The sequence below is a fragment of the Tachypleus tridentatus genome, chromosome 10 (assembly GCF_004210375.1).
Source record: "Tachypleus tridentatus isolate NWPU-2018 chromosome 10, ASM421037v1, whole genome shotgun sequence".
In the NCBI taxonomy this organism is placed as follows: Eukaryota; Metazoa; Arthropoda; class Merostomata; order Xiphosura; family Limulidae; genus Tachypleus; species Tachypleus tridentatus.
Genome location: NC_134834.1, coordinates 53,035,358 through 53,052,804, shown reverse-complemented (window position 1 = coordinate 53,052,804; position 17,447 = coordinate 53,035,358). Strand labels below are relative to the sequence as shown.

At 30.4% G+C, this 17,447-nt stretch overlaps 1 protein-coding gene across 4 annotated transcripts in view; it reads left to right on the top strand.

Annotated features, from left to right (window-relative positions):
* The window catches only part of LOC143229285 (protein held out wings-like), a 51,491-nt gene extending 39,937 nt beyond the window's left edge, over window positions 1-11,554 (top strand). Inside the window, exons 8-9 of one of the 4 annotated variants that reach the window (XR_013015775.1) lie at window positions 2,988-3,072; window positions 6,053-6,963. Coding sequence is in view for 2 of the 4 variants with exons in the window: in XM_076461414.1 (XP_076317529.1) it covers window positions 2,988-3,061 (74 nt within the window). In the remaining 2 variants the exon portion in view is untranslated. Of the gene's footprint in view, window positions 1-2,987; window positions 3,073-6,052 lie in introns of those variants that run through there. The other 3 variants (XM_076461414.1, XR_013015774.1, XM_076461415.1) reach the window with 3 other exon arrangements.
* The last annotated feature ends 5,893 nt before the right edge of the window (window positions 11,555-17,447 follow it).

Here is a 17,447-nt window from a genome sequence, read left to right as displayed (position 1 = left end):
TTTTCTTTTAGCTGCATGGTAGACCATTTAAAGTTCTTTGGCTGTTTGAACACCTGTACAAAGAGTGCATACTTTTCTCAGTTAAACATTCAGCTATGTGAAGTAAATAGGGTATGTATTAAGTAGCAAAAACTAACAGTACTATTTACAAAATTGTGAATGTAATGCTATCATTGGTTTTGGTATGGCAGGCTGTTTAGGTTAACAACTATGGTGCTTTTAATATTAAACAGTTAAAGTTAATATGTAGGTGTTTCAATACTGGTTTTCAGAGGATAAACTCTTAAAATATTTATAAGAAGCATGTTTGTTTATTTTGAACATGAAATGTGTTTTAGGTTATATTTGTGATAAGCATAGGAACACTTTGACTCGCTTCATTTTTCATCAGTGGTTCTCAGCATCACTCTGAAGCAAGATTAGCTAAAACTAGCAGAATGATATTTATGTATTTCTGTAGGTAGTAATTTGTGACAGCTTATTTCCCATTTTAGTGGTTTGTTTTACTGAATAAATTTCAAGTGTCATAAGATTGATTCATATATCTTTCTGTTAAGAACTATTGCTCAAAATATTATTTGTAGATCAAAAATAAAACTTAATATGTTTATTAACAGAGTTGATTAGAAACACTTAATGTTATAAATCAGTATACCAGGAAATTAGAATGTACAATAATTAGATTGCACTGAATCAATAGTTAGGTATCTTCACTGTTTATAATTTCTACTGTAATTTCAGTAATATCTTGTTTTAATAAGTTTATGAGATTTAGATTAGTTGTACATTCATGCATTAATTTAGAATGTTAAATCTTCATGGATTTAATTATAATTGAAAAATTGGTTCTACAAATGTTTAAAACATTACAATCAATAAATGTTAATTGCAAGAAAAGTAGAATTATTATGTAGAAAGTTCATGCATTTGCAATAATGCATTTATTTACTGCACATTGATGGATGTTGGAATACATGATTGAATTTCATAAACAAATATACACCAGCCTATAATTTGGAACATTATACCAGTGCCCTGATAGTGCTTGTGAATTTGTTTCAGATTTCGATCCATTTTAAAAGAAATAAAAAACAATTTGTAACTTGTATGATTTCTGTAGGTTTATGGGTGTGACAGGGCTCTAATGGCTTTGATAATACATTGGTAATTTCTTTGAGATGTAGGCATCATTTTATTTGGTGGTGAATACATTTGTCTGTTTAAAGATAAATGAATAGCACTAAGTTCTGAGATGAAACAATAACTTTGATATTAACAGACAAATTAAAACTTGTTTCCAGTGAGAATCTGGAAATGGTATTTTCAAAAGTTGATTAATTTACTTACCTTTTTAACTAAGCTTATATATGTTAGGAGAGATAGCTTAGGCTCATTTATGTATAAGCAATAATTGAAAGAATTGTGAAGTTTATCCTCAGTTTTGAAATTTGTCTGAAACAAATTAACTTGTTACATTTATTTTGCTTGCTATACTGTTACAAAAGTAGTAAATAATTTTGTGTATGCTTAGAGTTCATAGTGGTCATTGAGTGTGGACACATGTAAAGCATTTGAAATGTCCAAATGGATTGTCTTTTGAGGTATAGAATTAATTTATATAGGTAATGCATTCAGTTTGGGTAACATCTGCATATTCAGCTGTAGTATGTACTTTTGAAAGCCCAGTCATGTATTTAACACTATACTACCATACCATTTTTCTGTACTATGTATCAAAACATTTGACTGGTTCTGCTTTGCTTAGTGCCATAGTTCAGTTAGTTTCTACGCAAGAAACTGTTATTAGCTTTTGTCTAGACTGTACTACAATTGCTTTCATAGTTTTCTGAATATTGCAGTATTTGCCATTCTCAAGATTGAATTATAGAAACTGTTGTGTGAAAAGAACTATGATATAGGGTTAAGTCTAATTCATGCTTAAATTTCAGGAAAGTGCTAGTATTTTATGACAGTTGACAATACTTTTGTATTTTTGAAAAAGTACAGTTGGTAATTTTCTGCTAGTAGTTCTGTTTGTGATTTCAAAAAGAAAGCTCAAAAAGTACTAACAAAATGAGAGTTTATTCACTTATAGACTAAACTTCAAATCATCATGTGATTTATCAACTGTTACTTCCTTTTATTCTACATAGCGTGTGAATTTAAATCTCTTGTACTTTTCAGGAAACTAGTTTGTTACAACTTCAGTTATAATCATTAGCTTTAATACTTAATTATTTTTTCAGCTTTACAGTCATAACAGCTTTTACGTTATTTGCTTGATTTCTATTTGCAGTATTGAAGATGTTATATTTTTGATAGCTTTTAACTTTTCAAATGAAGTGGGTACTTACATTTTAAATGTAAACTTGTTGGATTTTGGAAACTTTAAACTAGAAAAGGATTAATCTTTAAAAATTAACCATTATTTTCTTACCAAGTTAATTTATAATAACTTTCAACTTAAATGATCTTTCTGAACTTGCTTAAACTGTGCAGTTTAAAAAAAATCTAATCGCTTTTTAATACACTGATTTAGCCTTGGCCAATTTCAAGTACATTTTGTTAAATAACATAATTGATTAACACCTAGAGGAGCATTCTGTGTTTAAATTAACACTTAGAGAAATATTGTACGTTTAAATTATAGGAATAAAGGGGAATTTCTTTAATTTTTGTTTAGGTGCTTTTTTGTGGATGGACAGTAGTAGTCAAAGAAGCACAAAAACAACAAATTAATAAGGATAAGTTATAAACATGAATTATTTATTCAGTTTTATAAACATTATCTGTACATCGTTTGTCATTTTCACACTTGATTAGATTGTATTCTAAATATGTATGGAAAAGAGGATTGTAAGGATATTTGTAGAAGTGAGCTGTCATAAACATGGAATGCTTCTCTTGAAAGGAGCTTGGATTATCCCAAATTGCCTGAGAGCTAAAAGATAAAAGATGCATTAACCTTTTCCCTGTATGCATGATAGGTGCAGTTGCTAAACAACGGAGACTTCTTGGGGTCAGAGATCACCCATATACACGAACTGGATCTCTGTCATAGATTTTGACAAGGTTTGTTGTACATTTTTCTTGTTTTAGGCAATCCCAAACAATTACTATATAAAACAAAGAACATGGCACATGACACAAGTTAACATGTTGGCTCCCAAACCTATTTTGCCAATACTTTCCAGGGTTTAGAAAAGAAATGTTCTGATGTCCCATTCTCATCCACATATGTAGCCATTGTGTCCCAGCCATTAAGTGGCTTTTTAAAAAGAAAAAATAGAGCATGACTCTGGGTCATGTGGGTCTTACTGGAAGACTATCATGATCCACTGGTGGGTCATGTGGGAGCCAATGTGTTAAGGAAATTAAAACTGTCACTCATTAGTGATAAATACTGTGGATACATATTGCATAAATCACTTGAACATTTATGCAATATGTGTGTGAAATATTAATTTTCAATAGTTAAAGCTTTGAACTTGTCTTGGTTTCAGACAAAGATCATTAAGAAAGGTAAAGTATGAAATATATGTAATGGTACAAATATATAAATAAAATTGAAGAAAAGGTGTTTCTTTAACTGATTTGTGTGATCCAAGATGCTTTGTTGAGATTTAAAAGTTCTGTTATGAAATAAAGTAGGGGTTAAAAGTTTGAGAAGTCAGGCTAATGGATTGTGTGTAAGGGGATTCAGTATAGTGAAGCAAGATGAGTAGTTTTATAGAAGATTCAGTTCTAAGAAAAGAACTGAAAGGGGGGATATTGGAAGGAAGAAAAGGTGGAAAGCCAACAGGTTAGGTAAAAGAAAATAATAATAAAGATTTACCACTTTCTAGATAATTTTCTCATGCAAGGAATGAATTTAAACAAAATTGGAAATAAATTTTGCTACTGTGTTCATTTTGAAGTTGAATTAATGGGCAAAATAGTTTAATTCTTTAAAAAGTTTGTTTCCAAGATTTGCATTCAGATCAGAAAATGTGATTTTTTTTTTTAGTTTTTAAAACTTTTATGATGCCATATGTGCATGTTTCTTGTACTTTACATAAGACCAAATTTTAATTACACTAATCACTTGTATAGTTATCTCCACTACAACATGCATTCTCTTGAATATAACATCACATGCTTAATTAGTATAGTTCACTGGCTCCTAAACTTTTCACACACAGTATGGGTGAGCTTTTTTTCACAAAGAAGGATTAAAGCTTATTAAAATAGGCATTGCTAGTTTTAATGAAATTAGTAATTGCAATGCCTAAGTGATATTGAATGGTTCTCTATAAACAGTCTTTATGCTATTGCTAATTTTGTTCTGTAGAAACCATTAGTGAAATCCTAATGTATTGTGGAATAAAGTTTTGGAACTGCTGCTGTAGTACATTTATCTTAAGTTTTTAAAATAGCTTTGCAAAGGTATAAATACAGAACTATATCACAATATGCTACCAATTAGCTTAAATAATTTGGTACTTAGGTATTTAGGATCACCAATGAAATTTTTTATTTTGTAATGCCTCTTGTATTGCTCAAACCAGATGTAGATAAAATAAAATAAAAGTAAAGGCTTTAAAACATATTACCTCATTACACATTTTGTGCCATTTTTATTGCATTTATTCATACTGTACTCTTTATTTTATTAGGATTTTGTAGTATTCAGGTGATTTAAGTTTTATGAACAAATGATGTAAAATATCAGAATTTTAATGATGTGTATGACAAGGCTATAATTTTCAACATTGTGTGTTTTAAGATTAAAAACAACTCAATAATATTTGCTATTCAATCATGCTGGATATTGTAATTAATTGAAAGAATTATGTAATTGAAACTTTTGTAATTTCCCTTTATAAAACATCTTTTACAAGTTGTAAATTGTCATAATTTAGTAGCTGATTTATTATTCTGAAGTTGGATTATTTAAACTTGTAGTGTTTCACATTTATATATATCATTGAAGAAATAATGGTTTAATTTGTAACTTGATGGAAACTTAAAATATCTCTTGGAGGTTTAACAGATTATTTCTATTCAATATCTTCAAGGACTTGTTAAAACTAACCAAAAACTTTTATATATTTGGAACTGAGTTGTGAATTAAGAACATTCTTTTAAAAAATATACTGACACTGCATAAAAAACACTTTTACATTTCATTGGATATTTAATTGTGAGTAAAGATATCCATTTTAAGCTAAAACAGAATGTGATACTTGCAAATAATATTAGTAAGTTGTTCTTGTTCAACTGTATTTGGTATAAATAATTATGAATTAATACTATAGCTTTTATTACTATACAAATTAAGATTAATAATTGCAATTAATTAAATGTAGTATGCCTCTTAATTTGTTGAAGACAGCTTAGATTCAACAATATGGCACATGTTACAGATTAAGAAATTTGTTAGATTTTCAGCAGTAAATTTGAGAATTTTTTTTTAAATGGTTTGTTGAATATTTCATTAATTAAACTTAAAATAGTCAGTATTCTAAGTTTCAAATTTAAAATACATAACCATAGTCAACACACATGGCTTTTCAGAAGCATAAAGTTTTTGGTCAACATTAAATATTTTTCTAAGAAGGTTGAAAATGTAAACACATCCTAACAGAACATTTGCTTTTAATACAGTTAACATTTAATTAAATTGTGACTTAACTGAAGTGAAACAGCTGATGTCCATTGTGTCCATGCCCAAAAATAATTCTACAAAATTCTGGAAATTGTTTTTATATTTTATACATAAAAATGTTAAGACTATAAAGTTCTAAAGTGAAAAAAAAACTTAGATAATATTCTTTTTTTGTTTTTATTTACTTTTATAAAACTGTCACATCTATGACTAGTTGATCCCTGCTAACATAACATTGTATTAATACTCCCAATTACTACTGTTATAATTAATTTTGTAAAAAGTGTGGTGGAGCAGAAAAGGGTAAAATATTCAAACTATGTAAAATTTCATATTTAACATTTCAATTTATTCCAACTAACATGATCTTGTAATATTTTTTCTCTTTGAATCTTGTTAACCCAGCTTCACCACACCACCACTTCATGACTTGACCACCAAGACTAACCTTCCCTCATCCTCTACCGATGCTTGCAAACAGCTACCAGCCAATCAGTCAGCCAGTTTAGCACAGTCAGTGTACCATATCTTCTTTTGGTTATCAAGATAGCCACTAACCAACCTCCAGTATTTGATGTGCTTTCCCATCTGTGAAACTGCTTCCTCGGGTGGCTCTTCTAGGGTGGTAACAGCTTTAGAAATTTCAAGTGTCTGTTGTTCATATTATCTTTACATACATAACTATGTATTCTAATTTCAATTGTTGCTGAAAACGATGTTCTTTTAACTATTTTCATTACTTACATTGGACAAATAGTAAGAATGTGTTCATACTGTATTTCTTTCCATCTTACTAACTTTAATATCAGTGAGCTGTGGAGGAACTTATCTAAATGCTTTTGGAAGGCACTTCATTAAAAAACAACAACTACAGAGGTTATCTTAATAAACATTCTAACTGAAATGTTTTGTAGGCATGCAGAAATATTTTTATACAAAAAAAAAGCAATATATTGGCTTCTTGAATATCAATGTTTTGGATCACTTGTAAATTGAATTTTGTTTTTGTTATAAAAATATATTGGTAATGTACATACCAAAAGAAAGGAAAATTTCTTCTGTGTGATTTTGAGAACTTTATTATAAGAAAATTTATTTACACAAGTTTTAATCTGAACTTTGTGGTTACAGCCTTTGAAGAAGTTGCTTGAAAATGCAATTTCACAAACAATGTGCAAGTTGTGCAATCACAAGACTTGTTACCAAGCCCACTGTAAAATTATTGTGCTTCAAATTAAAGCAGCTTTTGCCATTTTTTGTTTATAGATAAACAGGGTAAGGAAGATGCTACAGTGTAAAGTTAAAATAAAGAAAAATAACATTTTTTTGTAAACAACTCTTAATTTTCAAAACACCATTTAGAAAAGGTTAGTGTTATGTTTAAATATTTGAAGGAGTGTATAGTCGATATCTGAATTTTAGGTTTAGAAGTACAGTAAAACCTTGATTAATAAGCACAGCACCATAAGGGCAGGCCCTTTTAGTCATTATTTGCTATCTTATAACCAAGATAAATCTTGGAATAACAGGCATTTCTGTATTCTGAATTAAGTTCAGTTTCTTTAGTCTCATTCTCAATAAAGCAGTCAGTTATCTTTATATGCTTGTATGATATACCTCTAAATTTCAGATATCCCACCAGAAAGATGACCAATATTCTAACACTTGATGTGTTTTGAACCATATCCTGTAATAAATATTTTCACAGACTCAAAGAGCAGTTTTATTATTTTGTGAATTCTAATTTTAAACATTGTAGAATACATAAGCTGATAAATTCCACATGATATTCTTGGAATAAGTTGGCTTATTTGTGTGCATGGGCTTTGTTGGCTTTGTTGTTTTTGGTGGTATTGTATTATGGTGTTATCTAAACATTAATGACAAAGCACTGATTTGTTGCTTTATTTTCAGCATATTTCTGCTTCAATCACTGACAAAAAAATAAATGTGAAATGTTTAACAGATCAAACTCTGAAGAGAAGTACTTTGAAATTTTGTGACCAGTAATAGAGAGATCTGAGATCTTCTGTTGATAATACTCCATGTCTTGGCTACAACTTGCAAGCATCCATGTTCTTTTTATATCAAACAAAATGGGGCCTTAAAATTTAGTAGGGTCAGTGTGAAGTCCAGTTTTCTGTGGTTTATTTTTTATACTAAGAGCACCTTCTATAGAGAGCACTTGGAAGTGCCTTTAATATTGACATTCTACTGTATAGAACATTAAGTACGAAAATTTGAATGTAATAAATTAATAATCAGTTGGATAGGCACTAGTCATTTATGGTGTGGTGTGGAGGAGTATTTCAGAATATGGAAAAACATGGCAGCTGCTGGCACAATATTGTAGGTGGTCACAATGTTGATAATATTCTGTCATTGTATGTGTAATTTTGGACATGATTTTTTTCTTTTCCATGCTATTTGATTTTATATTTGAAAATATTCTTTTTGTGTTTGTTCTGGTACCGTCCATTTGTGAAAAAGTATACTTGGAGGTCATTTGTTAGTTGCAATTTTATTTGTGATTGGCAGCGTCATATATCTGTATTACCTCAATTAAGAACTTATGATGAGAAAGTAAAATAGATGGAAATATTAGTACGTAGTTACTTTTATGAAGTCTAATAACTGTACAACTACCTAGAATTATTTATGAATTAGACCATGACAAAACAATGTTTTGAGGAAAGCAAAAACCTTAACATCTTGAAATCAGTTAAAAATTGAAAATACATTTCCAGTTTTTAGTCTTTTTTATAATTATTTGTCTCCTTTAATGTCTGTTTCACATGTTAAAAACAAATCTACAAGGAAAACTAATTGTAGTATAAATTGTTTTTACTTGTATTTTTGTATCATCCAATTAAACAAAATAATCTGGGCTATTTTTAATAATTTTATCTTAAACAGTAGCATTAATTTGATTTATACCAAGGGTAAAAAAATAAGTTCAACTGAAAATAACCTCTAAGCAATTTGTACTTAATGTATTCTGGGCTGGATAATTCTTTTATTAGTTTTGTATCTAAAGGAGGAGGAAAACATGAAAGATCCCATTCGTATAGGAAATATGCTCATTTGTATCCATTTATTAATTGCAGTTAGGATAAGGGTAGCAAATGCAATATTGTAATGCATACTTAATGTTATAGTGATGTTTATAAATATTTTTATGACAGAAGGTGGAGTTTTTTGTAGTATTTGGATTATTTTGTCAAAAATGGATGAAAAAAAATGAAATACTGCATTCATTCTCTCAGCTAATTAACTTTTAAAACATGAACGATTCTCATTTCGTATCAGGTGAAATGCTCTATAGTAAAGTAAGTTTACTTGATGTCAGTTTAAAAGCATAAGGAAAGCAGAAAATAAAATGAACATTGCATAAGCTCTCTCATGAGAAAGTTTTATTTAAAACTTATGAAAATCGTCCATAAATACTTGATAATGTATGACTGGCACCTTCTTTTGTACAAGTGCTTCCCCTTCCCTGAACACTGAAAAATGTTAGTAAGAATGTCATAATCAAAGAATCCATTTTATTGGAACACAAAGAGAAGTGGCTTAAGTTTTATTTGATAACTACTATATTAAAATTTGGTTTTCTTGCAATTTTCTTCTGATGAGATTTCATTAGAAAATAAATGGTACTTTTAGTTATTGATGTTAATGAATTTTAATAAGATTGAGCTGGGTGTGCAGTGTATGAACTGTTAGCTTTCTATATGATAGTTTGTACATGTTGTAAATTTCAAGCTATCTCCTATAAAACAAAAAAAACACATTGAATAAGATACTTTTTTAGATACATTTCAACAGTAAGTTACTATTTTAATAAAAGCTAATTGCTGAAATGTTTTCTCTTTGAAGTAGAAACTACTGTAGGACTAAAAATTCTCTAAAGATATTTGTTGCTCATTCCATTTTATAAGCTAAGTTCATAAAGATGAAATGTACAAGCAGTGCACATTTTTTGGAAGATGTCTGATGAAGAGTAGCTAAAATGTTTTAATGCATAGTAAATGCAAAATTCCCTTAGTTGTCTTGTTCGTTTCTACAGAGATGCAATTGTTAATCAAAGTCTGACTGTATGATTAAAGTGATTAGTATTGTATTAAGATTTTCTAAATATTGCAAGCATCATCAGTAAAATTAAGGTATCATAACATGCAATAATACTTAAACTTTCTTAAATAATAATGTTTTAGAAAATCAAGTTTTGAAACAGTGATATGGAAGTTATTGAAAATACTTAACTTGGAAATCAGTTGTTTTCTTTTTGGGAAGGGGTAAGGCCAGACATTTTTGTGTTCTTTTTTTGTATTTTTGGATTAATTGTTATTTAATGAAAATTTTTAGAAACCTTTTACAAAATCTTCTGCATTTTTTATTTGTTGTTGCTGTTAACATAGTACTAGAAAAATGTTTGTTAAGAGGTGGTTGGTTTTGTGATCTGTTTAGCAGTGCCTTTCACAAAAAAATATTGCAACCCAATATTTGTGTTATTTTGTGCCATGGTGCAAGCTACAAGATATTCAGTAGAGCATTTAAATCAACTGCTCTTTGTGCCAAAGTGTATAATAAAATGAATTTCACCTGTCTGCTTTGTTTGTGAAAGGTAAGCTGTTTATCATTGCTCAGTGATGTAGAACTCTACATAAAAATGTATAATTTTTTACTTGAGATCATATTAGACAAAGTCACAAAATTTGTATTAGAAAAAGGTTTTCTTTGAAGAGGTACAATATGTTTTGCACTGTTAATATTGAATTTTTAAACCAGCATGTTTATTTTCACTTACAATATACAACATCAATTCTATCATCTTGTTTAAAAACATTCTCTTGACAGTAAAAACAATTACCTGTAAATGATAATGATCAGTTTTTATGTTTGTCATTGTATTTTATTACATTTTGTTTTAAATACTTTGTAATAAGTTGAAAATTTATTGAAATACAATATGTAAAGCTAATCTGTTAACTTGTTTGAGAATGCAACATAGAGAAAAAGTTAATTTATGCACAAGAGGGCAAATTCCCTGCTATGTTTAACAATAATGTGTACCACAAATTCATTTCATTGTTGGCTGTTAGTTTTGAAATGTTTAAGAGGAGAAATCTCAGTAAATTATAATGTACAATAGAGCTTTATTATCTCGCATCTGCCAAAGTTGGGCAGTGCCAAGAAATTTTGGATATAAAGGTGTTTTAGTATTTACTAGAGAAACTAACCACTTGTTAATGTTCTTAAGTACAGTATTTCTGCATCTATGACTATAGTATTTTTGAAGAATAATAAATGTTGTAAATGAACTTAAACTGTCTAAAAACATAAGTATAGTATTTTAAATGTGAATCACAGTACAATCATCTAATAACTGAAGCTCACCAGTAGGAAAGGATACAGTGTCACTGAACCATAAATGAGCATTTATATTTAGAAATTAAGTTTTATGTTACAAAGGCTTTCTGGATGCCTGATAACAAAGCTCTCACTCCACACTCAAGTTTTTATAAATGTCTTTAAAATATTTGACCTAAAATTTTTCAGAAAATTATTTTACACAATGTTTTCCCCCTTTGAAGATCAAAATACCTCTAGTTTTGTAGCTATTAAGTTTTAAATTGTGGATATTTTAAAACGATCAGGATCTTGTACTTAGATATTTACTTTCTGTAATAAACTGTTTTGTATTTGTGTTTGCATTGAGTTTATTGAATTTCCAGTAATTTCAGGGAAAGTTCTCAATACAATCAAACTATTCCAATGTAACAATAATGGCATAACAGAGAGGACAGTTTAAGACTTTATGTGATATTTATTATAAAAGTTTATTCAGTACTATTCTGCATGTAATGTTCATATAACTGATTAAGTAAATGGTTTTAATAAAAAGCTGTTATTTTGTTGCGACTCTTTCTTTATCTCTAATGTAATAATGTAAAAGCTGTTTAGTTTTGAAGTGGTTCTGAAATTTCTGCATCATGCAAAGTATTACGTAAACCAGGTACGATCTAAAAAGGATAAATTTGCTATTAAAGGACTGTCAACAAATGTGAAAAAAGAAGAAAAATAGCTTTACATATATAAAAGCGAGTGCCTCAAAAATTTAAATGCAGGTTCTCCCGAAAAGCTTTAAAGTTCTGTTTCCGGTATTTCTTGGATTGTTAATTTAACGTTGTCTGGTTTTAATATGGTGTAAATAATGTAAATTGATCAAGAAATAATGTAGGTTAATTGATGTATTTAATAGTGATATAAGTAAAAAAAAAAGTCACTTTAAGTGAACACTTCAGAAATATCTACCTCTAGGCAGAAGGCAACCAATGGGGTCTTACTAAAGATTTATGGTTGCACCCAAAATATTTTAGTTTAGTAATATTGTATGTTACTAAAATGTACTTCAGAATATCTTTATTTCTGTTGTAAGGAGTAATTCACACTGCTGATTCTTGGTATTTCATCTACTTTTCTAATATATTTATTGGAAGTTTCACATCAGTAATAAAAAATTTATCAAAGTGGGGCTCCCCGTTTGGAAATTCTGCGTGAGACCACAAATTTGCAAAACAAATTAGTATACATTTCTGAGTTTAAAAAAGAAAGTACAGTTTAACAGAAAAAGTCGTATGTTATATAATCGGAAACTCTACTCCAAACTAAAACTTCATGTTCCTAAATTTGATTAACACATACAGAGCGAAGAAACAGTTATTGATAGTATTTAAGAGGAAGGTCAAATATTTGTATATCGATGGGGTTCAGAGGGTGCATGCCATGACCTTTCACCGAGTTCGATTCATCATGATACATATATGATGTTAGGGTTATGAACTTCATTTTACCTTGCGTTGCTGACTTAAGGATAATTCATGGTAGAAGGGAAAATGAGAAAGTGCATTTTGGAGGTTGCAAAGATTACCGATTGTGCAAACTGTGGTACGGAAAGAAGTATGTGTTAACTACCACACAAACCTTGCCTCATGTTCTGATCTGTCTGAGACGCACTTAAGATTCATTCACAGTCGTTTCTTGAGTACAAATACTTTGTGCCATATATTTTTGTGTGTAAAACAGGCTGGCACATTTTACTTAAAACTTGTCTTATTAACTGCCAGTATATGTAGTAAATTTGAAGTTAGTCAAAATTCTTTCTAATATGATGTCGGTGTATTGGGTTAGTCAAGCAGCTCCGTCTTTTGTTCGTTAAAGCAATGAGAAATTGAAATAGCCCATGGATTATTTCGTATTTTTGCGAGCAACACAAGTAGGTTCTATATGCTTTGCAATTGCTATGTTTACATTTGCAGTTTTAATTCATTAGCCTAAAAAATTAAGGCATTTATTTTAAATACAAAAAAGAAACTCGAGATCAACTACTTTAATGACTTTATTACCCAAAATCACATCGAAATATCTTTGTTGCTGCTGTAAATGTGGAACTCAGTTTTATCTAGTTTTCCCTAAATATTTATTGGAAATTTCCATATATATTACAATCATTGGAATGATTGGAAAATCATATGTAAGGCTTACAATTCATTTATACTGTTAATATAAAATTCTCTTATTTCTACACAAGTGCGCAACTGATTTGTTTTATGAACATTGGATTAGTTGACTATATTTAATATATGTATTCATATATATTAGAATAGTTGCATCTTATCAACACTCAATTAAGAGGACGTATTTTAATCCCATAATTATGAGTTTGAAGTATTCGTAAGTGTATATGAACTAGTTCTCCTAAATATCATATTAATCTCGAATTCTATTCAGACCCTTTTGTGCACTTCAACCAATTCTTCAATTTCTGTTATAAGTGTGTGTCTATATATATAAAATTAGAATAGTTGCATATTGTCAGAACTTACAAGTGAACAAACACCATCTCTTACTAAGTAATAAAGTGAATTACTAAAATAATGGCTATGATAGAAAGTTGCATATGCACATTATGGTTTAGGACAGTGGTATTTTTCGGATTTTTCTCGTGGTAGACGGTTATGTCTTGCTGGTTCCAGGAATGTGGGATACCAAATTACAAAGTACGCGGGTTTTTCTCTAAAATCTCCTAGTGAGGAGAAAAAGTGAAGTCACTGAAGGTGTAGAAGGACGATGTTTATTTACAAATAACAGAAACGCAATTATAAACTGTTAAACAAGGCAACACGACATGCCGCCGAGTTCAGGGTAAACCTTTAGTAACAGGGATTGATTGGTGAAAGGTCTAGCATGCTCGGTGCATTTATTGGTACAGCTTTATTATTCTTGCGAAAATTGTTTTTTCACATCATTTAGCAAAACAGAGTAACAAGGACATTAAATACTATTGTGTTCCAGAGAAGAAAACCTATATAGAATAATTTTGAAAAAAATGCCTGAATTCATTAATAACATGGTTCGGATCCCTGTCACACCAAACATGCTCGCCCTTCACCCGTGGGGGCGTTATAATGTGACGTTCAGTCCCACTATTCGTTGGTAAAGGAGTATACCAAGAGTTGGCGGTGGGTGGTGATGACTAGCCGCCTTCCCCTGGTCTTACACTGTTAAATTAGGGATGGCTAGCGCAGATAGCCCACGTGTAGCTTTGCGCGAAATTCAAGACAAATATTATTTGTTATTTCAAGACAAATGTTATTTCTTCATGGGGCGTTATAAGTTCTTCTTCATCCTTCTTAGCATATTCCAGATTATAAATTTTGTTTCCTCTGGAGACTGTACAACATTTTATCCATCTTTACACTGCTGAGTGGTTTGATCTGTAGTCAAAGCATTGACCCGCGTATTTTAGTTGGTGTTTTTTTTTGTTGTTTTTTTACGTTCTTCTAAACTTCTTGGTTATGTGCCTTGTAGCCATCACGTTTAGAAAAGGGATTTTTGTTTTCTTCTCGTTTTATTGTGAATTGTGGATGCATTCCAATTCCACTAGTAATATACTTTTACCATCAATATTACTACCAGGGGTTAACGATTAATTAACTTTACCATTGAATATCAATTAGTTTTGTAACAATAAGGTAACTTTAACACTAAGTCTGAATTAATAATAAAATAATCCTAATTATGGAAAGTATTTCTAAATATTAATATTTATGAGAGAATTCCAACAATGCCTATGTAACCGTAAGAAACTAACAATTGTGATAATAAACGTTACAAACATTATATAGTATTATGACGATTATGAAAGTCTAGTAAAGTTCTAACCATAGGATAACTGTCTACAAATATTGCGTTATTAGTGAGTTTCAATAAAGCCTAGGGAATAGTTTAACGCACAATTTTAATATATTGATAAGTTGTTGTTTTGAATTAAACACAAAGCTACACAAGGGGCTATCTGTGCTCTGCCAACCACGGGTATCAAAACCCAGTTTTTAGCGTTTAAAGTCCGCAGACATACCGCTGAGCCACTGGGGGGGAATATATTGATAAGAAGTTTATAAATTTAAATCTAACTTGATTAAAGAAATTTGTTTTCGTGAGTATTAAAGGAAAAAGTTACACTATGGAGTCCCGAGATAACAAAGGACTTCAGCTCGAAAGTAACCCAGTGACTAGTATTGGTACTCTTTTTTTTTTTTAATTTTTAAAAATATACCGTTTCTGAATGTATTTGTGATATTGTTTGTAGTATAGATCTTGTGCTTTTGCTAAAAAAGTTTAATTAAAACTAACAGTTTTGCTTATTCTGTCAAGTGTTGTTTTCAGAAGTGTGCTTCTGAATTTTCAAACAAACGTGTTACTGCCACACCCCTTTTTTACAAAGGGAAAAAGATTCAAAAACTGTTCTCAGTGGGAATGTATAAGCTTGTTTACTCAGGCTGTGTGTATATTTGCTTGTAGCAAAGCCTAATCAGGCTGTCTGCTGAGCCCACCGAGGGGAATCGAAACCCTGATTTTAGCGTTGTAAATCCGTAGATTTACCGCTGTACTAGTGGGGGATGTACTTAGACTGAAAAGAAGAGATATATAGGATGATGTTCAAAAACTGAGAAGAATCCCCCTAAAGTTTTAGGTCGTAGTGGTGTAGTAACAAATATTCTGCTTTAAAATTTCTTAATCATTCTAAAATACCATACCTTCAGCCTGATTGGTCAGGGGGCTTGCTCTACTGTGACTCATCAGAAATTTCACTGTAATCCGGTGGGCTTATCTGCCTCATGGGTATAACACAACACAAAACACATCAACAACAATAACTTTGTTTGTATAAAAGGACTATCTATACACCTCCATCATTAGATTTTAACTAATAACCAAGAGGGAAGCAACTAGTCAATAGCACCCACCGTCAACTTTAGAATTACTCTTGGCTGACGATGTATTAGGATATGACTGTCACTGTTAAGAGAGCAGCTCTTAAGAGAGGTGGTTTTGTCTTGTCATAGATACAATATTACAAATTCATATTATTCAGGGCTGAGTGTAGCTTACTGTTTTCCTTGTTCGACTGTGAAGTTTATGTTTCGTTGAGAAATGACAAGACAAAACCACCATTGTAATATAATACCTTTACTTTATTCTCATAAAGAAGAATAGTCAACTGTTCGGAAACGTTCGAGTTTGATTTTTTTAATTCATTACATCATTTATGTCTAGTTCTGTGCGTTAACTTTTGTTAGAATTAATAAACCACTCATGTTAATTCGTTATGTCAGTTAGGCGTCTAGTGATCAGTCATGTGGTGAGTAGTGCAAATAACTGGTCATTCAGCTAATACTATGTATAATTACTTTAAAATCATTTATCATTTACATGTGAGTGACAGGATTCAAAGTACACCAAATTATTTTTAAACCATGGTTAAACGTCTTTGAAAGTATTTCGATGTCTTTAGTTATAGCGTGATTCAAAAGTACTATATATACAACCGATGTACAAACAGAGGATATGCGTATCGTATCGAGACCCAACAGTCGCGTTTACTATTGTAGTAAGTATTTTAAGAACATGATACCATGCATCTTTGTTTCCAAAAAGCCTCACGTATGGTTATCCAGAAACTCGCCAAATCGAGATGAAAGAATTAACTCTTTGAATAGATGTGCGTTAGTACATTGTTTCCAGAAAATAATTCCTGTCTTTTCTTTATTGCATTGCGAAGAAATAACTTTAAAATATCCTTAAGAATATATAAAATGTACCATTAAAATAGAAAAAATACGTATTTTTCCATCATCGAAATACCAATTACCAACATTTTTATCAGCTAATATTGAATAAGGCGAAACTTTCTTCTATTAACGCTATCAGAACATGTATGTGTTTTAACTATTATAGTGATTTTATTCACTCATGTAATATATCTTAGGATTTATGTATAGCAGTATGTATCGCGTCGCAAACCTTCAATCAATACCTGTCTCCATGTGCGTTATTCTTGTAGAGAGTCATTCACAACAGGCTGTTGCAATTCTATTCGCTCTGTCTCAAAGCACTGTAAGAAAAATCCTGCTTCCAAACATACAGTACAATTGTTCAATACACCTGCAAAAGGTATACCATTATTCACAACACGAAAGTACGCGACTTCTATAATTGAGTGTAGATTTCCACAATAACAGAGTATCTGCTTCGATACTGATTCATATGTTTACAGCTAGTTACGGCTGGCTATCATGTCAGTTCACAGATGATTATAAACAGATTTTTCAAAACTTATACGCCAAATATCCAAAAAGGTAGATTCCATTTACAAGAAGGCACAAAACACTCACTTGTGGTGGTGTCAAAACATTTTCAATGTTATTATTTTGACAACTGAATCACGCTTCACACC